Genomic DNA, 27,898 nt, shown 5'->3' with positions numbered 1-27,898 from the left:
TCATCCATGTTCCCCTATAAAAGGAACGATGGATGCCCTAAGAGAATTTACCCTTTGTTTTTGTTGAAGAAGATTTTTCTCACGAGAGAAGAAGGGTCATGATCCAAGAGGAAGGAGGAAGGAGAGGAAGGAGAAGAAGGAAGGAAAAAAAAGGAAACTGTGCCGCCGCCTCCTATGCCGCCGCTCGGAGAGTCGCCACCCGCCTCTGACGACGCCTCCGACGTCGCCGCTTGGGGAGTCGCTGCCCGCCTCCGGCACTGCCGCTCGAAGCCACAGCGCGGCCGCGCTGCCTACGCGTGCGTGTGCTGTGAGCCGTCCACGGTCGCAGAACCGTCGCTCTCGCAGTCCACCGCGCCCTCCCGCACGTAGCGCCTTCCCCGGCCGCTGCAACCGCCGCCTCCGCGTGCTGCGATGCTTCCGCTCGTACGCGCAGGTTCGGTGCAACTGATCGCTGTCATCGCCCACCGCATGCGACTCCGGCGTCAGCTCGCCGCGGTTGACCTTCCTGCCGCGCCACGACCCGCCGTCCCAGCGCGGGCTTGCGGAGCCCGACAACCGCCGCCGCCAGCCGTCCCGCGCACTGCACCGCCTTCGCCCGTCGCGATGTCCCCTGTGCCGTGCAGCGGCAGCCACTCGTGCCCGCTCTTGCGGTGCAGACCGTTGCTGTCGCCCGCCTGCAGTGCAACAACGCCGCGTCCCGTGCACAAGCCGACGGCCCGACGCCGCCGATGCTTGTGCCCGCGCATCGACGCCGCCGCCTAATGACATGATAAATGAACATATATTTTCATACATTTTAGATGTTTTTAGTATTATTAATTTATAATTTATCATGTTATTATTTGAATTAACCAAATATTTATGCATTAGCTAGAAATCCCAACTTTTGCACATTATGATTATTTTTCACTAACTTCATTGACTTCTATGAAGTCAATCAGTTTGATTACTGATGAGTCTTTTATAGTTCCAAATGTGCAGAAATTTACAAGAATTAGAAGATACAATTCTTAGGAAATTGGAGGATTTTTGGGAGCTTAGTGATTATCAAAATGGGCTGCAAATGATGAAACGGTGTTGTAGGTTTTTAAAGGAGAGATCAGAGGGTCTTGGGCCACGACCTGACCTACCCATTGGGCCTTCAAATACCTTACAAAAGAAACAAACTGGAAATTACAAGGCAAAGCTCTCAATCAATGGAGAAAAAAGAGGCAAAATGGCAAGAAAAGAGAATAGATAATGCCCAAAGGGGTATTTTTGTAATTCTCTCAATGTATAAATGAACTTTTTCTCCCTCATTTTCCCTCATTCTGGACGTGCTCTAGCGAGTGGCTGGCCAGCAGGACAAGGCATTTTCAAAAATCCAGGTTGTTCAACCTGCTTAATGTGAGTTTATTGAAGTTTTCTCTTAATCTCGTCTCTTGTTTGCATTGAAAAATGCCCGATCCTGGCCAAATATAAGGATCCATACTTGAGAGGAAGCATTGAGAGCTCAGTAAACTTTCATTGAGACTTTAGGATATTAGATTTCTACTTTCTCCATCACTTCCCATCCATTTACCCTTTAAATCCATCACTTTCCCACTCATTTTCTCTACTTTCTCTCTCTAAAATAGTTTTTTCTCTCACTAGACATTCATCTATATCCATAGTTACTCCCCTAAAAATTTCATAAAAAATCTTCTTCATTTGCACATCCAAATTCTATCTCAAACTCCTTCTACACTCTCTCTTCATTTTCTCGCTCTATCTCCTCATTTAGGCCCTTTATCTCTCTAGAATCTGTTCTTTCTCTCTCAAGACCTTAATCCATATCCATAGTTCACCCCCTAAAAATTCCATAAAAAATCTCCTTCATCTACACCTTCAAATTCCCTCTCAAACTCTCTCTACACCATCTCTACATTTTCTCTCTATCTCTTCATTTTCTCTCTCTATCCTCTCATTTCGACATTTTATCTCTCTAAAAACGTTTGTTTCTCCCTCTAAAATATCTCCTATTTCTCTCTAGATCCTCAAGCATGCCCTAATTCGAACCCCAAAAAAATCGCATTAAAATATCATTTTTTATCATTTCAAAACTCAAATTTTCTGTCTTCTAGCCGCCACTGTGCGGTGTGCGGTGCCCGTGCAGCAGGGACAGCCCTCTGCCCGCTGGTCCGCGCGCAGCCAGCACACACGACTGCAGGGCACAGGTTAGCCCTATGCAGGACTTAGCCAAATCGGCTAAGTCCTGACCATTGGGTTAAGCCCAATAAGGCTTAAGCCCAATTTGGCTAAGTGCTAACCTTAGTGAGCTGACCCACTAAGGCCAGCCCTACAGGGGCCACACCAGGCCCGCCGGGCCATCTGGCCTGCCGTCGGCGCCGCCACTCTGCCGCCGCCGCCGCTGCCGGCACTCCGCCGCTGCCAGCACTCCGCCGCCACCACCGCCGCTCCGCCGCCACCGCAGCCGCTTCGCCGCCACCGCCGCCCACGCCGCTCCGCCGCCGCCGCCGCTCCAGCGATCGCCAGAGTAGGTAAATACCATATTTTTAGTATTTAAAAATTATTACAAAAAATAAAAAAATCAGATAATGATTTTCTGCATTGAAAAAATCCGAAAAAATTAGGAAAAAATTATTAAATTCATATAATCTATTTAAAGTCATTTTAACACCTAAAAAATTCTAAAACAATCTCTATCTCTCGTTTTTAATATTTATAGTTGTTTTTTATGTAAATTAATACCAGAAAATTCTAAAAAGATTTATTTCTGATTAATTTGCTAAGAGAAATTAGAAAAATTAGTTTAAAAATATGATTTTGTGTTTCTCCTTGTATTTTGGCTTAACTTAAATCATAGGGAATTATGAAAATTACCTAAAAATCTAAAAAATTCCCAAAAAAATTGTATTTTTCATGTTTAAAATCATTTTCTTCATCCCAAGCTTGAGAAAAAAATCTGAAATTAAATTTCTTCCTCTCTGTGGATCGACCCCTTACTTGCCCTGTATTAATTATAGAGTATTTAAGTGGAAAATTTTCATAAATATTGTTGGCTAAGTCTGAATCGAAACAACGACATAAAACCCCTAAATTTGGACTTATCACCATCCGCGCGCGAACACTCGGCAAGACCTACCGCCGCCGAGCACCTACCCGCGCGCCGGCGCCGCTGCCCGCACGTTGCCGACACCGCTCGTCGCATCTTCCATCCTTCCTGGTTATTAAATCCTCCACCGCGCCTCAACTACATCATCCCCGACGACGCAGCACCAGCCGACGCACGAATTCGGGACGGCCGCCTCCGGGACGTTGACAAGGTACGCTGTCCCAGCCCCGTCTCTTATCTCTTTCAGTGCATTTTCAATTGCCTCCACTGCGCTCGGGTTAAACGTAGGTGAGTGAGAAAGATTGAGTAAATTACATCGACAACAAGAGCATCTTACCTGTTTGGTACGAGTTGGGTTTGCCCGTCCCGTGATAGCAACGCCCGGTGGGGTTACCCCGTTTGGCGCCGTAGCCGTCTTCGTCCTCTCGGACGAGGTTCAAAGGGTCTACCCTTCCTCACCGGGCAACTCCGTCGATTTCCTGGACTTCAGAATTCCCGCGAGTCGGCACTTGCACGTACCACAGTTTATCGCTTTTGCATACCATCATTATTCGCTCGCTGGCACTCACCGTCGGACGACGCTCCGCCGTAGTCCGGCTATCACTACCTGTCATCGGCACTGATCATACACGTTCGGTGTCGATTGGACGACGTCCCGACGACGTCCTGCATCAATGAGACTGAAAGTTAATATTTCATTTATATAACATCCATATAGAAATTCCAAAAATTATTTATACCATACTCTCACCTATCTTCATGATCTAAACTCTAATCAAACTATTAGAAAATCAAATATGCATTTGTATTATCATGTTTACTTGTCTCAAAATATCATTTCTTTGAGGTTTCCTTCTTCTGTCATATCAATGTTCCAACCACTAAGATCATTATCACTAGTATAAACTGAGTCATCTAACCCTCTTTTTTCTAAACCATTTATACTTGTAGTATTAAATAAATTAGGAAATAACATTCCTACCTCCATAAGGACTGACCCTTCCCTATATCTAATATATACCATTTAAGGAAAAAATAGATAAATATTATCATTAAGTCCATCATTGAAAGAATGGCATAATGACCCCTAAAATTATAAGCATCACACATGTTTAATGGTATGGACATCATCGTACACCCTAAAAAGAGGGGATGGTCACTCATACTTAAAGACTCAAATTAAAATACAAGTTATGAATGAAAATGAGTTACTCATTACATCTGTTTTTTTCTAAATATCTTTCTTAATGATACACCCCCATGTATTTAGTTAAAAAAGTTCCATCCATACCTTCCCCACATCATCATTTATGCCCTTGAAAAGTCAAGAGTGTGCCAGGATGGACTGCGTCTTTATAAAAATCACATGACATCATATTGACAAATGAAATAAAGATTTATTCAGTGTATTTTTAGGGATTATTTAAACGGTTTTACGATATAAAAATATAATTTATCATAATTTTATGCTTTCATGCTATATGTTGCAATAACATTTATTCAGATTGTGGCCAATTAATGGTTGCAACCAATATCTCCTGATGCCAATGATTGGCCTCCCACTCATTGCAATAAATGCAGCTCTAAGTTCCATAACGCACCAATCATGGCCCTAAATTCTATTTTTATAAAATTCATTGGGACACGGTTTCAAGATAAAAAGTGGCAATTTCATTAGCAATAAATGTGATGGAAATTAGGGACACATGGCTGCACTGAAAATTTTGTCAATTAATATTTCCATAAATGCATCTCTAAATTTGAAATTGTGTGGGTATGTGTTAGAGAAGAAATGGAGATCTAAGTTCATAATTATACGTTCAATTTTGAAGAAGCTGAGTAACTTTCAATCATTCTCAGGATTTTTCTATCACGATCACACCTGAAACATAGATTGATTGAGGAACGATAGAAAGTTACTGTCTCGGACTCATACAATTTCATAGCCATTATATCTAATGATCTAAAAAGACATTGGGCTTAAAATTTGAGGGTAGCTTTCTCTCTTCCACCTCTCTCCAACCACACCATTCGATGTATAAGAAGAACATCATATATATGAAAAAATATATATATATTTGAATTGTCCTACATTGGTAAGCCTAACGAGAGAGGGATTTCATGATGCATCCAAATTTCTTGATGTTAGCATTAACCCGACAATTTGGTTGATAATACATACATCAACTAGGCTGGAAAATAATTATTATCCACATTAATTAAGATCTTATAAAATGTGAGAAACCAAAAATAAGTATTATATAAAAAATGAGTCAATATATTTGAGCGATTGAGGAAATAAGAAGTCCAGTAAGCCCCTTGAGACATTTGGGTTAGCTGGAACGGTAGCTCAAATAAAATCACATAATTTGGTGGGTCAGATCACAATATTATTAAAAATTATTCATATTTAATAAAATTAAATTAAGAATAAATAAATTTATAAAATTAAAAATTGCATGAAATATATGTTGATTTTAATTAACTTAATGATTTAGATTTATGATAATTGTAATTGAATATAATCTAATATCATGTAACTATATATAATTTAATAAATGTTTAATTAAAAATAGTGTAGTTACGAGCTTCATGAACTAAAACATTCTACCTTATTCATGGTAAGAAACTAAACCCCTCTTTATCAATTTAAAGATTAATATATACATACTTTACATTAAATTGACATTAATATATATAACTTTACTTAAATAATTTGAGTAGTATTTAAAATGCATGTTGGTTGAATATAGTTCATTTACAAATTGATAAAAAAGTTGGTATTATCATGTGTGTACTAAATTATATAATTAAAATTATTAAAATTATGCTTTTTAATTGAGTAAAATACTTGAATAACACAGAAAAAGTTATGTCACGACAAAAAAGTAACTCAATGGTTATTTTTTGTACTCCATAAAAAAGTGTGTAACATCGATAAAAAATCAGAAATAACGATTTAATTTTTATGAATAAAATAGAAATTCTATAAGATACTAAAATTTTCAATTGAAATAGAATCTATCAAGTTACGGAAAACTCATAACATAACTACTTCAGGAAAAGGTAATTGAGAAAATATTGAGGTGCTTCCTATTTAATAGATACTAATATGTGGAAGTAGCATTAAATGATGTGAATTTTAGTTTAAAGTGCAATGAATGTAAATTTTAAGCTTTAAACATAAATAAACTTCGACCAGAAAAAAAGTATTATTTTGCTGAAATATTAATCTGTGATTTGCAAATTTTTTGTGTATGAAAATAAATGTATAATTATTTTAATGAACTCATTTAATTTTGAAAATAGTGGGTAGGAGGAATCGGAATTTTAATAAACATTATATTAGTTAATGAACTAATACTAACTAATACTTGATATATACCATAAAAATGAAAGGCAAGTGTTAAGAACAATGGACTCTACCCAGATCATAGCGACTTAGGCATGGGTCTGAGTTTGCATTGAATTGGAATTATTTAGGTATTCCAACCCTTGTGTGAAATAAACTGACTGAACCAAAGAGGACAGTTTAATGGTAAGATTGACTCCGCCAAGTCTGGCTATTGGCCTGACCCAACTCAACTGCTGCACCTCGTACCTATTTAAAATTAAACATCTCGGCTACCTCTTTGCATTGTAATCAAAGTTTTAGTCGTGTTAAAGTTATCCATGATACTAGTTTTATCGGTTAATTAAGTCTTGATCTTCTCACAAGTATTTATAAAAGTTATATTGTTGAAAAATGAGGTGACTTGTTTGCTTTGAAGATGAAATGCATACCTTTCATATGAAAATATTTCATATGAATCCATTCAGAATCTGAATGAAATTTAAGGCTCTAACTTAGTGTTTTGACCCAACTATATCCATCCATTTAAGGGAAACCCAGCGAGATTTTTTTTTGTTCCCTGGGGTAGTTTTTTATTTTTACAAGAACCACAACTCTTTCCTTTTGATTGATGTGCATCATTAAATAAAAATGAAAGGTCTTGATGTGATGACACATCAACACCTTTTTCCATTTTCTCTTATTTCGTGGGAGACACATATCACCATTGGCTATGACAACCACTGATGATTAGGAAAAATGTTGCAATCATACCACATGATACAAAACTTGTTAACGAGAAATGTTGACGCAGCAACGGCATTGACGAGGAGAGAGAATATTAAATGAAATGCATATCCAATATTTCTCCATCTTTAAGGCTCAATATATGATGATCGAAGAGGCTGTTTGAGCTGAAACGTTGAGTAAAAATTGAAGGTCGATCTTTATAAAACTCAACCTTAAAATTGCTTTGTACATTTAAGTGCTGGTTGAGAGAGGGTGACTTTCGGAGATCCATCAAGCTCCTTACCGGCGTCTTGGGTAATTGAAATGAGGCAACAGAGAAGAGGTAGAGAGGTTACCTACACTTGTTAGGCACCCTGATCAGGACAAAGGTAAGGATCTATGTTGATTGTCCTCACCTTACATTAGTTCTTTTCATCATCATGATTAGGTAAGTACTATCGTCCATATCATCATTGTGCCATCTCTTTCTTTGTTCCATCACGTCTTATGCCTTTTCACATCACAGTATCTTTGTAATCTTACCATCAACCCACATGTGCAATTTCTTCTATCTTCTCATCTCTACCTGACTATTTACCTTCTTATATCATTATTGGCCCTTCTATGTTTCACTAGTTATTAATCTCACTCATATAATTATCTCCTCACTCCAAAATTTTAGACTGATCTTCTTGATGTTTTCATCTCCTCCCTTTACATTTTCTTCAACTCTCTATCCTCTATTTTATATAAGCATCCTTCATCTCAATAATCACTATTTAAAGAATATTTAATCTGCTATTGTTGTTCAATGTGGAGAGGATCCGTAATCATCACTAGCTAGCTGATTACATGAGTACAGGTTTGTACTTTTCTTGATTAAACTTAAAATTGCCGACGACAAATTATAATCCTAATTCGAGTTTCTCACTGCACTTTTTGGCTTTCAATGTGATTAAAAAAATTACAATTCTCCACTTTTTCCTGTGTTTTGGTGTCATATCTTTGTTTAGAAAATACAGCAAAGATATCATATATACTGTAAATTATGATAATCTGAAACCAGATTTCTTTTTGGAACGACCTGCATGCAACTTAATGGAAACTTTGAGATGTTTCAGAGTTAATTCAGCTACAAATAATTAATGCTTTATATTTAATGTGATGATTACTTTAAAAATAATTCATTATAGACCTTTAAGCTCAGATTAGGACGATATCTATGTTATAGTAATTCCCAATGAGATTGATTTAATTCGGCCTCTAGCCATATACTGATCTATTGTTCACAGTAGATTGACTTTGGACATAAATAAACGAAAATGTATCTTGATGGACCAGATATTTAGGTGGATGATGACTATTGGGGGTGCAGGAACATAAATCTTGCACTTATGGACAGTTAGGAGAAAATAAAGCTGACCTAGGCATTTATCTCTCAGATTTGGGTAGTAAAAAACAATCTCCCACTAATGGCTTCTTGGCATTTGTAGCAAATCATCTAGTTCATTTATCGTCACAGATGATGAGAGCAAAATTTTGATGCATAATTATATCAAGCATGTTATGAGATGAATAATTATTTTGTACACCATCAGCCAAAACATGAGACAATGCGAGTTGAACGCTAATTCAGTAAGTATTAAGAATGTGATTAAGAGTATTTTAAGACCAAGTTCTTTTGATGAATGATCCAAAGTGAGTGCCAAATGCAAGGTAGACTTATATAAACAATTGGTCATCAAGAATTCATGCTGATCAAGTCAACCTACAACAAAATTTTTGGCCATGGAAGTCACTGGACAGATAAATACGACTGAATCATGAGGGTCATAAGCATATGCATTCTAATATTTTTTGGAGAAAAAAACGTATTCTAATATATTATAAGAAAAAGTTTATGAATGATGTCTTTGATACGGCCTGAAGGATAAAATGGGAAAGTGAGAGAGGCATTTTACACGCCATTTATGATTGCATTATGTTTTTTCAAGATGCTTAGCCCCTAATTATGAATGCCAACCTATGCTAACACCTTGAAGCATGATCATTAAGAGGTATTAGTTGAGTGAATTTTCTAATTTCGATTGGGGCTGATTATCAAATTAACCAGAGCAGACTATTATATTAACCAGACCATCAAAGTGAAGGGCATTTCTCTCTAGGGAACGCCACGTCCGGGACGTGACAGAACAGATGACGAAACATGATACAGTGACGTGATAAAACTTTCATCACGTCACCGTCCAGTCACGCATCCCAGCATTTGCAAAAAAATGGCATGCTCCTGTCACCGTCCCTCCATAGGGCGTCCAGTCATGTCCCCATCACCGTAACGGCATCACCTTCACCGGTGACGTGAATAAACTCTACTTGAACGGACGCGTATATCTCCAATTACTTATAGGCGGTGGCAGTTGGCGCACCCAAAAAAAACACGGACTTCTATGCAAAATGCCAGGAAATAGTAGTGGCCATGTCACGTGGTGAAATCTCAGCTGTCGGAAAGATTAAAAATAAAGATTTTTATATGTATTTTCTGTCAGTTTTAACTTTTTAAAAATTACGTCACGACCGTCATCTGTGACGGCCATTCCATCACGTCACTCGTACTGGACACCCCGTCACGACCACTTAGTCATCCGTCACCGTCACAATCACTGACCCCTAAAACCGTTACCATCGCGTCATCCGTCATGTTTCCATCATGGTGACGCATGACGTGATGGATGACGCGTGCAGATCCCTATTTCTCTCTTCTTGTGTATGAACTTCGCTCCTATTGCAAGGTAGCTGAAGATTTATATAAAACTCTTGAAAAACTTGATCTAAGGATCCTTCACTCGGAATGGGTTTAAATGTTCTTGCTATCCAGGATGTGAGAGGAAAAGACGAGAAAAATTTTTCGCTCAAATTAAGTACAATGATAATATGGAATTTAAGGGACATTCTACCCTGGAGAAAATGAAGTGGGAATAACCATTGGAGGATCGTTCTTAAGAACGATGCCCGCTCATCGAAGAGGGAGCCAACTCTGAAACGGATTTTAAAATAAAAAGTTTCAGACAGAAATGACCTAAAATACTTGAGAGCTGAAGTCCTAAAAAAAATTACTAAAAAATATATATACAATAACTAGAAAGATAAAAGAAAGGCAGAATAAACAGAGGAAGAGCACATACCTAAATTACTGTGACCGTTGCGTGGTCAACAGCCCTCGTGTTCTACTGCACAACTACCTCTCTATACAAGCTCATCTTCAAGGTAACTGTACTCAAACGTGAACTCTGTCTTTATTCTCTGACACCTGTTTGAGATAATGTACACAATTCATCAATTATTGAGATAAATTGCAAAGAAAATGTTTGTGTTCTTCCTTCATTTTTTTTGACACCATCGATATTACCACCGAAAGGAGATCTATCTAAAGATTCAAGCACCTAGAATAGTACTGTTCTCCGATGCCGATTTCTAAAGGTTCTTCATGGTATCGATGATGATGAAGATGACAGTATCTCCATCATCTCTATCCTCGTCGGAATGACGACAATGATAATATCTTCTTATTGTCCATCGATAAACCTCGCTCAGATGAAGAGAAACATTGACGAATACATAATCATCATTTGTCTACGGAAGGATGACGATGACGATGACTGAATTGTCAACGACAATTTTCATCATAATGTCGGTGAAGAGAAAGGGTAAATGGTCGATTTCTCTGGTTCAGTTGACTCTATAGGGCATTAATACCCTTATTAGTTCCGGTCCGTCCCGGACGTGGACGATGGGCGGGACAGGACGAATTTCGTCCCGTCCGACGTCCGGATTCAGTGTAGGGACGAAGGATGGGACGAAATTTCGCCCAACAGTTAGAAAACCGTCCTGTCCAGTCCTCCCGGGACAAATGTTTGTCCCATCCAGTCCTCCCGGGACCAATGTTCGTCCCGTCCCTCGTCCCGGACGGAAAAAACCCATTTTACATTTTTAATATATTAATATAGATTTTTCTAAGTTTTTTAAGGAATTACGGAGGAGAGAGAATGTGAAGGGCCATATCTACAGTTATTTCTGAGTGGCGTCCGTTGGCACGCATGTGAATCTGGCGGTTTTCCATCCAGATTCGTCCGTCCAACGTCCGAGACCTCCGGACGGACACTTTTTTCGTCCCATGGGACGAAAACCATCCCGCCCGGTGGTCCCCCGGACGAATTTTCGTCCTGAAATTCGTCCGTGTCTTTGGACGGGACGATTTTTTCATCCCGGGACAAAAAAATCATCCCGTCCACGTCCCTGCAATATACCTTATTCCACTGAAGAAACTGTAATTCCATTTCACACCCTTAATGGGCCGTGATCAGATTCATAAGATCGAGAACATACCACCCGTTTTGAAGGTCATCGGCGATGTGGAAATCGAAATAGACGTAAGTTCCTTGCTCGAAATCGTCATTGGTGACGGTGGGCTCTTCGTGCCGTTGAAACCAAGTATTGTACTTTCTGTGGTATCTCCATGACTGCCTCTTCAGTTCTTTTGCAGCAAGATACTGCTGATACGAGTTCTGCAGCAAGAGAGATTTTGTTTAAAAAAAAGCTGGGAGAAGGAAAGAAGAAAGGCGGCGATCAGCTCATACCTGTTGATAGTAGAAGGCAAAGAACAAGATATCCGTGATATTCTCACTCCCCAACCTGTCCCAGAAGGCAGGATTGTCGATGATCGGATGCTGTGACTGAGGGTAGCTGGCAGGAGTCAAAGATGGTTTACGCTGCAACATACAACAGAATACTTTAACAATTAAACCCATACGACAGATTTTTTTTTCATTCAAAAAAAAAATTAAACCTTGCGAGAGTTTCTTTATAAATTTTCTCCAGCATTCGAGAAGATGAATATTCCGCGCAAAAACATTTTTTGAAGTACTTGCTTTCAAGAATATGTATCCACGTTGTAGTCAGCTACATCAACGTATATACTGTAATTTCTTATTTAGAAACTTGTTTTCCATAGGATTACACAAATCCAGCAGCAAAAGTGCTTCTGTTATCCTCAATAGTCTCTCCATTCATCATTTCTCGATCTTGAAGGAGCGCTATCGCGTTTTCTTCGTATTCTTCACAGGCAGAGGCATTCAGTGGTTTAAGCATTCAGGACTAGGTGTCATCGTTGCCGTGAACGAGACCAAGAGGACGACTGGTCATCATCCTCGTCATTCATCATCCACATGACGAACACGATGACGACCCATTAGTCTTAGACATTCCTATGGCTAGGTTGACAAGACGAGAATGTTTCATCAGCGTCAAAGAAGAGGGACTTGATTTTTTCAACAAAAAAGGAAGACAGACTTGACATCGTCAGCAAACAATATCCAGGATTTAACCAAATCCAAAAATAGATTTGGAGCGAGGAAAAGCCGATGTTTGGAGGTGGTAAAAATCAGCATTCCATCGTGGTTCATCTCCTGTCCTGCTGCAATCTGTCTTTCTTTTTTTTGAAAGACTGCCCTACATGTCTTTCATTGCTCAATTAGACATAAAAGGAATAGAAAAATGGAGAACTTAATGCTCAAGGACTGAATTGTATTCCATAGTTGCTAATTCCCACTAGATCGTCTTCTTAAATTTATTTTAACAAAAATATAATTGATAAATGCATATCATTTTCAGAAAATATCTAATTTAAAAAAGAAATGAAATTATAAGGTCTGAATCAAATTAAATAATCTTGGCGTTCTCACTAGTCCATTGACTTGGTGTTTACTGTAACAGATGTTAATAACGAGAGGACTATGAAGAGACGACGCAATGACTAATGGTCATGATCATAGTCTCTCGTCCACAGATAGGATGACTATGACGATGACACTTTTGTCTAGTCATCTCCGATGATCACTCTCCCTCTCGTAACCTTCACTCAGATGACGATAGATGGTGACTAAATCATCAGCGTCATTCGTCTGAGGACAGGATAACGATGATGATCACAATGACGAGTTTAAGACGACAATGATGATTGTTGGTCATCGTCCAAATACTCTATGATTGGCTTGGATTACTGGAATTCAACAATGATATCCCAGTCTGATCTTCAGAGGAGGCAAAGACGGCTTACAGGGATGTAGTTCTTCACACGTTCCGAATCCTTAGACTGGGGAAGTTTGTAGAAAGAGGCTTCGAGCATCTGCAAGTTGTAAGCATGATCGTGCAGCACTCCGGGATTTGCCACATTAATGTTGTCGGCGATTGCGCCAAGGTCTGAGACGCTTCTTCTGCCAATAACACCCAAGCTGGAAGACGGTTGCGAGGGTGGTAACGGCTGACCAGGCGAAAGGTCAACATCTCTGACCCCTTGACTAACTTCAGCGGCCAAGGCGCTCCCAGCAGACTACAAAAAGAGAATTTATCTCATTAATGACTCAAATTTATTCTAAAAGTGGAAACATCAGGAGAGAAAACTGTAATACACGTGATTCAAAATTATTCTCATTTATATATTATGCACGTGACTCAAATTATTGTTCATTTTCATCTGCGATTATACGCGTGACTCAAATTGTTCCACGAATTGTGATACAATTCCAAATTATCCAACTAAAGAAGCCAGAGGACAACCAAAATTGTGGCATAAGAACACGCTATCAGTTGAGATCACCTCGCCAACTTAACGTATGAAGCAAACATCAAAAGCTACACGTTTCAGAGCTGGTCAGCACAAAGTTGACCCTTATCAATTGAACAAGTCAACAAACAGTTCAATTTCCAGCTCAAATCCCTTCGTTTTGAACATCGTACACCACAGATAAGCTAACCTACGATAAAGTTTTATAATGTTAATTAATCAATTCGAGCAAAAAAATATCAAATCTATCCAGCACAAAAGTTGTCCTTTTTCAGTTTAACTAGTCAACCAACCGATTGATTTCCCAGCTAAGATAAGTTAACAGAAGAGAATCCCCACGTAACTTCAAGCCTGCGAAAATATTAATCCTTGACGAACTAATGTTCTGTATAAATTCAAGAGAAAGCTTTATAAGGTCAACAAATCAATTCGTGCTAAAAATTATCAGAGCTATTGAGAACAAAAGTTGTCATTTATCAATTTAACAAGTAAATCAACAATACGATTTTCCAGTTTAGGGTTTAAGACCACACGGCACAAACAACAAATATTACTATGTCGATTCGGGAGACAATTTATCAGAGAGAACTCAATATTCAACAAGGCTAAGATCCCAATATACCGGGTATGGCGTCTTCAAATCTTCGTCACTAGTCAAGCTTTGTTTGAGCCCAGAATTCAAAGCGGAATCATCTGTCGCGCCAGTCTGCAGCAGCCGTGGCTCCTCAACTTTCATCCGATCAGGTTCTGCATTCATGATGCATGTTCAACGAACAAATACTCAACCGAGCAACGAAAAAGTATGTTTTAGGAGAACCTGAATCTTTAGGTCCTACGGAAAGAAGTGCAGGATGAGAAGACTGTTGAACAGAGCTCTGCTGCACTGGGCCGGAAGAAATAACAGAGAGACCCGGCCCCTGGTTTCCAAGACCAACCCCTACTTGAGAAGGCAGAGATGAGGTCAAAGGACTCAACTGCAGAAATATGAAATTGTTAAGAAATTATCGACAAGTCTTAAAAAATATAACCCCACAATATAAAAACACCTGAAAAATGGAGTTCAATTAATGAGGAATGACCTGTTGTAGTATAGAACTAGCTTGTTGCGTTGAAAATTGTTGCTTATGGCCCCCGGGAAGATGCGGGAGTTCTTTGAAGCGCTTAAGATATTTTTCTCTTTGATCAGGAGTGATTTCAGTCCTACCCCGCACCTGCCCAAACGTATTTCGACAAAAGAAGCACAGATAGTCAGTTGCACAGCTTCAGGCAATCAAACCAAAATCAAACAAAAAAATTAGTTGACAGATTTACGAGAGATTTTAAATGTTAAAAATTATATAAAAATGCACATTACTGATCAAACGTAGCAAAATCAAAACACACACTCGAGTTAAATTAAATTCATAATCACTAAAAAGGATGCTTCAATATTCAGGTCCTTGAAGAAAAGTATCGTTTTAGTGATCGTGATTTCGGTCTTGAAAGGTATAAAACTAAATGTGATTGATGCTAAATCAAATTTAAGTATGAGATGAAAAAAATAAGTAGGCAAAATAAAAGTCATCAGGGGGCATATTTGAACATATTTTCTCACAAAAGTAATCATATTTTCTCACAAATAATAAGTCATCGAGGAATCATGGGATGTCTATGGGATAACAAAACTCATCCCTCATGTTTTACCAAAAATTTTTTTTGTGACTCTGAGAAGGCAATTTATCCATACCATTTTGCCTGTCTGTACACAACCCTAAGTATCTAATCGAGTAAAAAAAGCATAAACCCGTGTCACCGACGCAAACCTTCTCAAAAAGTAGTCATCGAAGTTGATCAACAGTTTAGATAAAGAGATGAAAAGGAATAAATGTCCTAGGTCCAAGTATCCAAAATTAGCCTCCAGGAAAGCAGTCAAAAGCAAAATATTGAAAACGATCAGCAAAATTTTCGTCCCAAAGAGGAAATTGGAAAGGGAACAGCCTTTAATAGCAATATAAGCTGACGCTGAAGTTTTTATCGTAGTTAAAGTTCAATCGTAAGGCAGCGTTTAGAAACAACAATTTAGAAATGTAATTAAGCAATGTGCAGGGTATAGGAGGAGTGACCACGTACACTATCACTTTGATTCGGAAATCCAGCAATGGTTTGAGGTCTCCACTGAACTCCACCAACAAGAGAAGGTGAGAAAGCTCTACCAATCACTGGCCCGTCGCCGATACTGTTTGAATCAGTAGAATAATCATTAGACATAGAGAACGGCTGCGAAGCCGATCTGCTACTTATAGGAGAGGCAAGAGGCTGAGATAGGCCAGAGCTCGCCACCCTCTCATCAACCCCAAGAATATTCCTTTTCGGCACGTCAGACACCAGCGCACTTGACGAAGGCCCGACAGAACCAGAGATTAAAGGGATAGAAACCCCACTTGATGCCGCAGAGCTAGTAGAGACTCTCCCCATTCCTCTCCCTAACCCAAATTCAGCAGGAGCGGGAGATGGTCTGCGGCCTAAGAAGATCGTATTATCCTCCTCTTTGGACGCAATCGGTGCTGACGTGGAGGAAAGAGGGTTTTCAGGAGCTCTTTGGAGACTGCTGGGGCTTGAGAGAACTGCCGTAGGTACTGGTCCTCCAGTATTGAGTGGATTGGGCCCAGTAAGGGAGGTCACCCCTGAGCCCAAAGAAGCTCCAGAGGGCAATGAACCCAACACTGCGCCTTTCCCTGGAGTCCTTGGTCTGACGTCAGAGTTGCTCTCCTGAGAGGTCTCTTCAGTCTGATCTGGAGCAGAGGAGACCTGGAGAGCAGATCCTGACTGAAACAACAGAACAATGAAAATTCTTGCGTTTTAAATTTCTCAATTTAAATTTCTCAATTTTTTTATTCATCTTATGCGATGTCATATTGAAGCATAATAAATAAAAATAAATTGAAAAACTTCAATGATAAAAAAAAGTCGGATTTCATTTAGGATACGAGACATTCAGATATTACTTAAAATCGGACCGTTTACTTTCATTCACGTTCCATCAAGATAAGAACAGCTAGAGAAAGAAACAGCATTCAATTTAAATGTCTATCACAAACTTTTCCAGGAATCAACAAGTTACGCAATAAAGTGATCGCCAAAGAATCTAGAAGCACAAACCATAAATGACAACTACGAATAAAACCCACAAGACATTTTTCAGATTCCCCTGAAAATCATTTTTAGAATGTTCCTAAAACAGCTTCTAAACGTTCGTTCTCACTGTAGTGATCCGGAGACAGGATGAATGGATTTTTGATGTGACCACGTCAACATCAACAAAAACTTCTACATTATCCATGTAATTCACTAAACTCCCAAAATAATTTCTACAAATAACTCCATCTAGGTTTCTGACTGAAAATTCAGAGTATGCTTGAAGGAATGTGCAATTTTGTTGCAATGCCTATAATAGCTTTATGAAGTAGTATCAATTCAGGAAAAGTATAAGAATAGTAATGTAGGTTCACATACATCAACCACAGGCGTTTGTGATTCGATGCGACTTACAGATGCTGGTGACATAGCACTGGATATTGAACTCTTCTGTCCAAGAACAGCACTGGAGGAAAGAGAACCGACACCCTTCCGCCAAGATAAGAACGATGTAATTAAAGAAAATTTTAGCAGAATCCAATACAAAATTAAAAACGAAATCAACATGGCTGGGAAGAACAGCGCTGCGGCAAGGATTAATTTGACTAAATCGAGACACCAGCTGAGCCAAAAACATGCAAATAACAGTATTAAAGAATTCCAAATTATCTAGCTAATGTACCAACAAATAAATATGAAGTTTAAATAAGACCAGAGATTCCACTCCGTCAAGCAAAGACCCAAATCCTCCGACAATACAAGTCCTAACTAACCAGAAAGATTCTAAACGTTGAGAGACTGACAATGGAATCCAAGTTTGAATAGAACGCACAACACGTTCGATGAGATGACGAAGAACTTTCTGTCATCATTGACAGGTGTTGGCTCTATTAAACCAATTTACTGCCTGTTTTGATTTCTGCCGAACTCAACTTACTTATAATGATGCATAAAGGGTGGAAATAAAAGCATCGGATTACTTCAAATCCTCAAGCGATCGAAAATAGATTACTAGAACACAAAGCGATCTGATATGAGTATTATCACAATATTTAAAGGTAATTAGAAAGGTAAATGAAAGTACCTTGACAAGAGCAGTAGATGTAATTGCAAAATCATCCAGAGATTCTACTTTCTCCAGTTGTAGTGCACTGTAAAGCTCGTCAGGGTCGCTAAATTCGTCGAAATCGTCCTGCAAATAAACGTGGGATCACAAAGAAAATTCAAAGACTCCACATAAACAAAATGTAACCTGTTAAATAGTTTTTCTGTAAGTACAAAGCTCACTCTTCTGCAGCATAAACGACATCTAAATCATGGTACATCCTTGGTAAAGAAAATATCGTTCAAAACCATGGTGCATTTATGATTAAGGATTTTCCAATTCAAGCGGATAAAAATCAGAATTATTTCGCGTTTTCACCTGATTACGTTCAACATAATCTTCCAGAAATTCCTTAACATCATTGACCTGCTCAGGGCTCAATTCATCGTTGTCCAGTAATCTCAAGATCCACTCCAATTTCATGATATGCATTTTATGCCGAGTAATTGATGTCTCCAAGTGAGTCTGAAAGGAAAAAAGGTAAACGGCAAGGAGATTATATTTTACGAGCAAGCCAAGAAGTCTAACCGAGAAATTTACACTACTTATACTAACAGGTAAGGTTCACGGGAAAATCAAACTTCACTCATTTCTAACTCACCAATCTACTTGGTTTTGTCTTCCCCTTTTTGACAGATAGACCTTCCATTTCCGCCTCAAAATTATCAATCTGAGATTCGAGATCGCCAACCTGTGACATTCAGAGTCACATTACATGTACGGCACTCAGGGACAATTAGGTCCAGTATGATGAAAAAGTAAGAAATTTTGGAGAAAGACCCAAAATTGTAAGAATGCAACTTGAGACAGTTACGACTTTAAAAATCTATAAAATTTTGGAAAAAAACCCTCAAAATATCCCACGAAGTTGATTCTCTGCACAATTTTTGCACTAGATAATCCCAATAAGGCTTACATAAAGGCATCACACCAAGAAATCAGGAATGTTCCACGAGCGGGGAAAGAATCAAATCTCAAGACATTTGGACTACAGCGAGGGAAGTTACTACACCTCAAGCAAAACAGATCAATGTTGAGCATGGAATGAAATTTCAAGCGAAAACTACAGCTTCCAAACGGATATCTAGAAATTTATTGGCCAGCCACATTGATCTTGGGTCATATCTGAATAATGCAATCTCAGACATCCATAAGTCAACAATCACTGTAACAAAAAAATGCAAACCCTAGCAAGCAAAAAGAAGAGAGTAATGATTTCCAAATAAAAGACCTTTGCAGGCATCACTTTGAATATTATACTCAATACAGACCTTTAGTGAAATTAATCTCAGACATCCATAAGTCAACAATCACTCTAACAGAAAAATGTGAACCCTTGCGAGCAAAAAGAAGAGAGGAATGATTTCTAAATAAAAGACATTCGCAGGCATCCCTTTGAATATTATATTCAATGCAAACTTTTAGCGAAATTAATATTCGACGGGAAATAGAAAAGTTAGATGAAAAATCTAATATACTGAATATTATTTTTAATCCTGCCACGAACAATAAATGGGATACCAAGCGAAGAAGAAAAAACCATCCATGTCTAGTCATTAAAAAAAGAGGTTAATCGGCCGTTTCGTAGTACAAACTGAAGGAACCATGGAGGCTACTTACAATATTGTTTAGCCAGTCTCTCGTCTCGGATTTTGCCTTTTCTCTTGGATCCTAGTAAGGAGAAAAAAAATTTAATCACTTACAAATTCGAGAAAGAAATGTATCGTTGCCAAAAATAAACCGAAACTTCAAACAAACAAACATAAGGGGACGAAATCCAAGAAATTCAATTTCTACCCATCTGTGTCTCCGCAGTGGTGCTCAGTTATAATATATGAATCGCGGACAAAATGAACAGAAAAATCAACTGCGGAAGTAATCATAGAATTATTTATGTACCTACACCCAGGGAGTTGAATATATAGGACTTCATTGGTAATCCTAAATTCAACCAGAAACAAAAGTTCCAAGAAAAGGCTTGAGTATATTCACTCGTCGCACTTTTAAAAAATAAGTGGATAGTAAACCCGCATCACATCAACTAAATGGTAAAACAAGCATCGCAATAGCCAGAACTTTTCCCTCCTACAATGAGAGTTTCTGTCATTATCATGATTCGATTTTTTTTTTGAAAGAAATGATTCGATGTTTTTATAAACTGAAACAACGATATATTGGATATAATAAACTTGAATAAAATACAATCTCAATTTGGCCACCCTTGGTCTGCAAAAGTATTGAAAGCAATGACAAAAAACAAGTTCATTTTTTTTTGTTTTCTGTTTGGGTTAGTTTGACCAGAACTGGCTGACAATGTGTTACAGTCCGCATGTAGGTCCAACAAAATCAAGAAATGGGTTGAGGGAGAGAGAGGAGAATGAGAGAGATGAAAGAGGTAAGAGAGAAGGAGAGAGAGCGATAGGTGTACGAACCCTCAAGAACTTCCGAATCAAGAGTTCTCGCCCTCATTTTTTTGAAGAAAGAGTTCTCGCCCTCATGACAGACAGATACAGCTACTCGTGCCAAGAAACCACAAAATGATCATTCATCAAAAGGTTCCTCTAATGGCCTTACAAGGGGGTATTTATAACCCCACGATTTTCAAGACTCAGTTATCTTATCAGGACTCTAACACAATCGGCATGAATTAATAGCTTTAATATTTTCAGGCTTTAATGGCAAAAGCAGAAAGACATTGAAGAAGAAATAAGAAAAACCAGATGAATAGATCACTAACAGTTTTCGGTTGTTGTCCTAAGCCCTCTTTGGAGAAGGCTTTTGTCTTTGTCTCTTTTTCGCAGACCTTGAATCGTTCCATCTCACGTTCAATCTGCTTCCGTGCGTCCATGAGAGCCTGCTCATAAAAACACTGCCTAAGTCAACATCTTCACAGTTATCATCGACATTAGAAGGTTACAAAATCTATTCTATGGAATCCAACATTCAATAGTTGAGACCGAATGCTATTTAGGAAAGTCATTAGAACATTAGAGCATTACAAGAGAGTCAATGATCAAGTCGACAAGGAAGAAACATAGCACCCGGACCCCTATTAGTTTGACCATGTTTCTCGGAACTCGCTAATATTTAAACAAATGTCTAGGCAGTAGCCTTGGGAATGATATTGATGCATTGGAGACAGAATGCGACACTCTTCAGTCAGGTGTTGTCAAAAAATATAACTTACTGCATGAGGAATGAAATAGATAGAATTTTCATGCAAACTAAATAGTGCTATGGCATGTCCTACTGATCAATTTGCTCAAAAGTTTTCAGGACCACAAAAATCTTAGTGGATCATCATAAATCACAAGTATAACAAAGAGACGCAGTATGACATCAAGCATACGGAATGGAATGAAAGATATAATGGCCAATGGAGTATGATGATTTCCTCTCATTAGACACGAGAATTTAGTGTCTCTCTCTCTAGTTTTATGCATAGATACCCACAAGAATGTCAGTCATAGAGCGCTCTCTTCCTGCCTTTCCTTCTCTGACCTGTATTTCTTTATTTTGACTGAGTGACTACTAAGCAGGCCACCTCGGATTCCTTAAGAGTTCACGTGTTCATTTAATTAGTCACGTAACCTTCCCTTTTTTGTAATTCCCGTCGTGATTGCTAGGCATTTCAAAAGGAACCTCAATCCATTCACGCTAAGTGCTGGTTAAAATAACAGCTAACATAAGTTGGAGTTTTGATTGGAGAGGGGTTATTTTCTCACACGGGAGATCAGATTTGTCAAAGTGGACTGTAAGTGACCTGCCACTGGGCACATTGAAGCAGATGATTCCAACAAGTGGTAATTATAGCATGAACTACCTTTCGTGGAAAAATTCACTACATAGAATCAAACTGGCACTAACACCTTCCCACTTTCAAATCCTCTCATTCCAGCATGATTGGCGAGCAAGAGAGTTCACAATCTTGAAAGTTTCGAGCAAATAATTCAGATATCAGTGGGGACAGGATGACAGGAGAACCAGGGCTCTATCCTTCAAAGAAACGGTAACCCATTAACCCAACAGATGCTCTATACCCAGTAATCGCGTTTAAATATATGTTTGTGAAGATCTGATATAGAGTCTGTGGAACTCTAGGATATGACAATGGGATGGCGACTTTGATATGCTGAGAATGTACTTCCACTTTGCATTACTTGTGTTTTGCTCTCCAAGGGTATGGCAATAACGAGATCTTACATTTTCACTGACTTTCTTGGAGAATAAAATAAACAGGGGGAAAAAGGTTTTTGCGACACACTTTGACATGAGGCGCACACGCGTTATATAATGGAAAAAATAATGCTTGAGCTTGATGGTAACTCGATAGGCAGCCAATTTGAGGTGCTAACTGGAACTTTCGAGACATCAGACTGGTGGCAAACAACAAATTCTCGTCTTACCCCCGTAATAGAAGCCTACACGTATTTAAAGAGAACTATTAACAAGGGGGGAAGTCTGAAATACCCCTTAACAGAGTTTGAATCTTCCTGCCACCAGCTTATGTGTTTAGCTTTTCAGGGTTTCATTGTCGCCAACAGACCAAAGCTAATCACAAATCAAAATGTCGATTGAGTTGGGGGGAACATAGGATCAACAATGACGACTTGGATATCCTAAAAAAGTTGAAATGTACGCAAAATTCCAAAGTAGATCGGAAATTCATAACTAAATCTCTCACCTAAACAATAAGATCATCATAATAACCTTGGGGACCTAGACGAAGGTTCTACGATGAATAATAAAAAACAGCACATTAACAGAATAATAAAAAAACAGCACGTTAAAAAAAAGTAACAGATTCGGTGGGTCAAAGCATGGACGCATCCTGAGCAGCGCGACAGAGATTAACGTAAAAAAACAAACCTTCTTATCCTTGATTTCGCTGGACTGGATCCATGATTTTATCTGGTCTCTGTATCTCTGAAGCTTCTTGATCTCCTTCTTCAAATCCGCCTCAAACTTCTCCTTCTGGTTCGCATTATCCGTATCGTAAACCTGACCAGGCGAAAAAAACGCAAAAAAGATCAAAAAACAAAAAAACTCAAAGAATCCGCAGCTAGAAACAAAAAAAAAACAAAAAACGAAGCGTACCTTGTTCCAAATGCTGTCGAAGATGTCGACGCCTTCCTGCACCTTCTTCAGTACGCGATCGATCTCTCCTTGTAGCTTCCTGCTGGCGCCCATGGCAGCGAAATCGATCGGACATTCGACGTCTCGAAATTTCTAGGGTTTCGCACCCGCTCCTCTTCGTTCTCGCGAGCTTCTGCTGGTGACCAGTGATAGAAGAACGTATCCTCGTTCTTGACTTTCAGGCGGCGATTACAATGTGGGCCCCACCCCAGTCAACGGAATCAGGCCCACTATGTTTGGGCCTTGCAAGGCCCGCCATGAAACATGACATAAAGATGGTTATGGATGTTTATATATGGATTTGATGCATGAAAGTATGTCATGTCATGTTATTTATAAGATTAGGATAAAATCATCGTCTAAGTGGATGCTAATATGAAGTCATTATCATAAGAGGTTAATGCTTTTTTTTTAAAGAAAGAGGTTAGTGGGTACATGGCCACCATGAAACTTGACATGAACATGCTATGGATGTTATATCGGGATTTCATGCAGGAAAGTATGTCATGTCATGTTATTTATAAGATTAGGATAAAATCATCGTCTAAGTGGATGCTCATATGAAGTCATTATCATAAGAGGTTAATGCTTTTTTTTTTAAGAAAGAGGTTAGTGGGTACATGGCCACCATGGAACTTGACATGAACATGCTGTGGATGTTATATCGGGATTTCATGCACGAAAGTATGTCATGTCATGTCATTTATAAAATTAGGATAAAATCATCGTGCTAGTATGAAGTCATTATCATAAGAGGTTAATCCATTTTTTTTTAAAGAAAGAGGTTAGTGGGTACATGGCCACCGTGAAACTTGACATGAACATGCTATGGATGTTATATAAGGATTTGATGCACGAAAGTATGTCATGCCATGTTATTTACAAAATTAGGATAAAATCATCATCTAAGTGGGTGCTAATATGAAGTCATTATCATAAGAGGTTAATCCGTTTTTTTTTAAAGAAAGAGGTTAGTGGGTACATGGCCACCGTGGAACTTGACATGAACATGCTATGGATGTTATATCAGGATTTGATGCATGGAAGTATGTCATGTCATTTATAAGATTAGGATAAAATCATCGTCTAAGTGGATGCTAATATGAAGTCATTATCATAAGAGGCTAATCCGTTTTTTTTTTTAGGAAAGAGGTTAGTGGGTACATAACCACCATGGAACTTGACATGAACATGCTGTGGATGTTATATCGGGATTTCATGTATGAAAGTATGTCATGTCATGTTATTTACAAAATTAGGATAAAATCATCATCTAATTGGGTGCTAATATGAAGTCATTATCATAAGAGGTTAATCCATTTTTTTTTTAAAGAAAGAGGTTAGTGGGTACATGGCCACCATGGAACTTGACATGAACATGCTGTGGATGTTATATCGGGATTTCATGATTGAAAGTATGTCATGTCATGTTATTTATAAAATTAGGATAAAATTATCGTCTAAGTGGATGCTAATATGAAGTCATTATCATAAGAGGTTAATGCTTTTTTTTTATATAGAGGTTAGTGGGTACATGGCCACCGTGAAACTTGACATGAACATGCTATGGATGTTATATCAGGATTTGATGCATGGAAGTATGTCATGTCATGTTATTTATAAAATTAGGATAAAATCATCGTCTAAGTGGATGCTACTATGAAGTCATTATCATAAGAGGTTAATCCGTTTTTTTTTAAAGAAAGAGGTTAGTGGGTACATGGCTACCATGGAATTTGACATGAACATGCTGTGGATGTTATATCGGGATTTCATGCAGGAAAGTATGTCATGTCATGTTATTTATAAAATTAGGATAAAATCATCATCTGAGTGGGCGCTAATATGAAGTCATTATCATAAGAGGTTAATCCGTTTTTTTTCTAAAGAAAGAGGTTAGTGGGTACATGGCCACCATGGAACTTGACATGAACATGCTGTGGATGTTATATCGGGATTTCATGCATGAAAGTATGTCATGTCATGTTATTTATAAAATTAGGATAAAATCATTGTCTAAGTGGATGCTGATATGAAGTCATTATCATAAGAGGTTAATGCTTTTTTTTTATATAGAGGTTAGTGGGTACATGGCCACCATGGAACTTGACATGAACATGCTATGGATGTTATATCAGGATTTGATGCATGAAAGTATGTCATGTCATGTTATTTATAAAATTAGGATAAAATCATCGTCTAAGTGGATGCTAATATGAGTTCATTATCATAAGAGGTTAATGGGTGTTAAGATGGCCCCTCTGTTGAGGCCCACCATGAAACTTGACATGGAGATTGGATGGATGCTACATAAAGATTCGATGCATGAAAGTATGTCACGTCATGTTATTTATAAAATTAGGATAAAATCATCATCTCAGTGGATGCTAATATGAATTCATTGTCATGAGAGGTTAATTCTTTTTTTTTTTGAAGAAAGAAATTAGTGGGTACGGGCCCACCATGAAACTTGACATCAAGATGGTATGGGTGCTATGTCAGGATTTGATGCATGAAAATATGGCGTGTTATTGATAAAAGTATGATAAATTCATCATCTAAGTGGATGCTAATATAAAGTTATTATCATAAACAGTTAACGGGTCTTAAGATGACCCCTCTGTTGAGACTCACCCTGAAACTTGACACGAATATGGTTATGGATGCTATATCAGGATTTGATCATGGAAGTATGCCATGTTATTTATAAAATTAGGATAAAATCATCATCTAAGTGGATGCTAATATGAAGTCAGTATCATAAGAGTTTAACGGGTCTTAAGATGACCCCTTTGTTGAGACTCACCATAAAACTAGAGATGAAGATGGTGAAGAAACTGATTGTCGGGTTGAGAGCGAGAGAGTCGAGAGGAGGGAGTAAGAAGAAAACACAAAAAATAAGTCTCATAGCGTTAGGGTTTGATACAGCCACTTATAGAGGAGAGAGATAAGTCATATCTAATGGGTCATGATAAGGGCCCATTAGACAATATATTTGTAATGGCCCATTACGAAGTAATATTTTAACACTCCCCTTCAAGCTGGAGAGTGGATGTTGTCCATACCCAGCTTGCCACACAATTCTTGGAAGCGAACCCCCCCGGTAAGCCTTCGGTGAAGATATTAGTCGGTTGTTGAACGGAGGGAACACAAATAGTGCAGAAGTTGTCATGATCCAGCTTTTCTTTAATGAAGTGACGATCGAGCTCCACATGTTTACTACGATCATGTTGTATGGGATCATGAGCAATACTAATAGCTGACTTGTTGTCACAAAAAAGGTGAACGGGTTGATCACTGATCAGTTGGAGCTCAGTCAATAGATTGCGAAGCCACAGTCCTTCACAGATACCTTGAGCAAGTGCCCGAAATTCGGCCTCAGCACTTGAGCGGGATACGACTTGTTTTTTGCTGCGCCAGGTGATGAGATTACCACCAAGAAAAGAACAGTACCCCGTGGTCGACTGACGATCAGTCGGGGAGCCCGCATAATCAGAATCGGTATAAATGTCCAAATGAAGACCACTCTGTCTTTTGAAGACTAACCCAAGACCAATAGTACCCTTGAGGTAACGAAGTACACGGTCAGCGGCTCGCATATGACATACGTGAGGAGAATGCATAAACTAACTCACAATACTGACAGCATAGGCAATATCTGGATGCATATGAGTGAGATAGATAAGTTTGCCGACAAGGCGCTGGTACCGGCCTTGGTCAATCGAATCGTCATGTTCGGAAAGAGAGAGATGATGGTTGGCTTCAATGGGGGTAGGAAGTGGTTGTGCATCACTTTTTCCAAGTTCTCGAAGAAGGTCAAGAATATATTTGCGTTGACAAAGGAATATACCTGTAGAGGAATATGCAACTTCAATGCCAAGAAAGTGGCGCAATGGTCCGAGAGGTTTGATATCGAATTCTCGAGCAAGATGATCTGTCAATTCAACAAGAAAAGGGGAAGCAGTTCCTGTGATAATAATATCATTAACATAAACCAAAAGAAGAGTCACTCCCCCGGGGGAGGAATGACGATAGAACAAGGTATGGTCACCGTTACACTGAGAATAACCAAGACGTTTCATGAACTGAGTAAAGCAACCAAACCAAGCACGAGGAGACTGCTTCAAGCCGTAGAGCGCATTTTTCAGCTGACACACCAGGGACGTGTCCGATGATGGTGAAGAATAGCCTGGAGGCAAGGACATATAAATCTCCTCCTGGAGATCACCGTGAAGAAATGCATTCTTGACATTAAATTCGGCCAAAGACCAGCCATGATGAGCCGCAAGACTGATGAGAAGACGAACAATGTTCATCTTAGCAACAGGAGCAAATGTGTCTTGATAGTCAACCCCAAATTGTTGGGTGTAACCTTTGGCAACCAGACGAGCTTTATAGCATTCTAGGGAGCCATCTGATTTGTATTTGACGGTATACACCCAACGACAACCAACCACACGTTTACCAGAGGGTAAGGGAACAAGATCCCAAGTGTGATTTTTAGCCATAGCGGAAAGTTCATCTTCCATGGCATGACGCCACTTAGGATGGGAAAGAGCTTCGACGACGGTTTTTGGGAGAGCAATGGAGTCAAGGCTAGTGAGGAAGGCATGATAAGAAGGTGAAAGACGATGAGAAGAGAGGTAATTGGCTAAGGGGTAAGGAGAGGGAGAAGAGGAAGCCGGTGGGGCAGGAAGAAGAGAAGGGTTGGGTTCATTGGAAGGCGGAGCATTAGAGAGGAGACGGGCACATCGAACGTAAGTGGGGCCG

General features: G+C 38.9%; 1 protein-coding gene across 3 annotated transcripts; it reads right to left on the bottom strand.

Moving 5' to 3' along the window:
* Positions 1–10,044: 10,044 nt before the first annotated feature.
* Positions 10,045–23,263, bottom strand: LOC144706574 (transcription regulator NOT2/NOT3/NOT5 family protein). Of its 3 annotated transcripts, none has more exons than XM_078579567.1 (17): positions 23,090–23,263; positions 22,862–22,993; positions 20,730–20,846; positions 19,613–19,663; positions 18,594–18,683; positions 18,311–18,457; positions 17,972–18,079; positions 17,266–17,376; positions 15,883–16,578; positions 14,853–14,984; positions 14,591–14,747; positions 14,396–14,520; positions 13,267–13,539; positions 11,789–11,920; positions 11,538–11,716; positions 10,337–10,461; positions 10,045–10,188 (listed from the first exon to the last, which is right to left on the bottom strand). In XM_078579567.1, the coding sequence occupies exons 1-16, from the start codon at positions 23,180–23,182 to the stop codon at positions 10,398–10,400; spliced, it is 2,607 nt and encodes an 868-aa protein (XP_078435693.1). In that variant the 5' UTR covers positions 23,183–23,263; the 3' UTR covers positions 10,045–10,188; positions 10,337–10,397. The 3 variants fall into 3 exon arrangements, with proteins under 3 accessions (XP_078435693.1, XP_078435694.1, XP_078435695.1); XM_078579568.1 differs by having other exon boundaries at positions 17,302–17,376; XM_078579569.1 differs by lacking the exon at positions 17,266–17,376.
* Positions 23,264–27,898: the final 4,635 nt, after the last annotated feature.

Source organism: Wolffia australiana, chromosome 8, assembly GCF_029677425.1.
Source record: "Wolffia australiana isolate 7733 chromosome 8, ASM2967742v1".
Lineage (NCBI taxonomy): Eukaryota > Viridiplantae > Streptophyta > Magnoliopsida > Alismatales > Araceae > Wolffia > Wolffia australiana.
This window is presented reverse-complemented; position numbering and strand designations above follow the sequence as displayed.

Coding starts and splice junctions, on each gene's coding strand:
- LOC144706574 (XM_078579567.1), bottom strand. CDS start 23,182: ATGGGCGCCAGCAGGAAGCTACAAGGAGAGATCGATCGCGTACTGAAG. Junction 18,458..18,593: donor AGACAAAACCAAGTAGATTG/GTGAGTTAGAAA, acceptor TTTTCCTTTCAG/ACTCACTTGGAGACATCAAT. Junction 11,717..11,788: donor TTGCCTTCTACTATCAACAG/GTATGAGCTGAT, acceptor CTCTTGCTGCAG/AACTCGTATCAGCAGTATCT.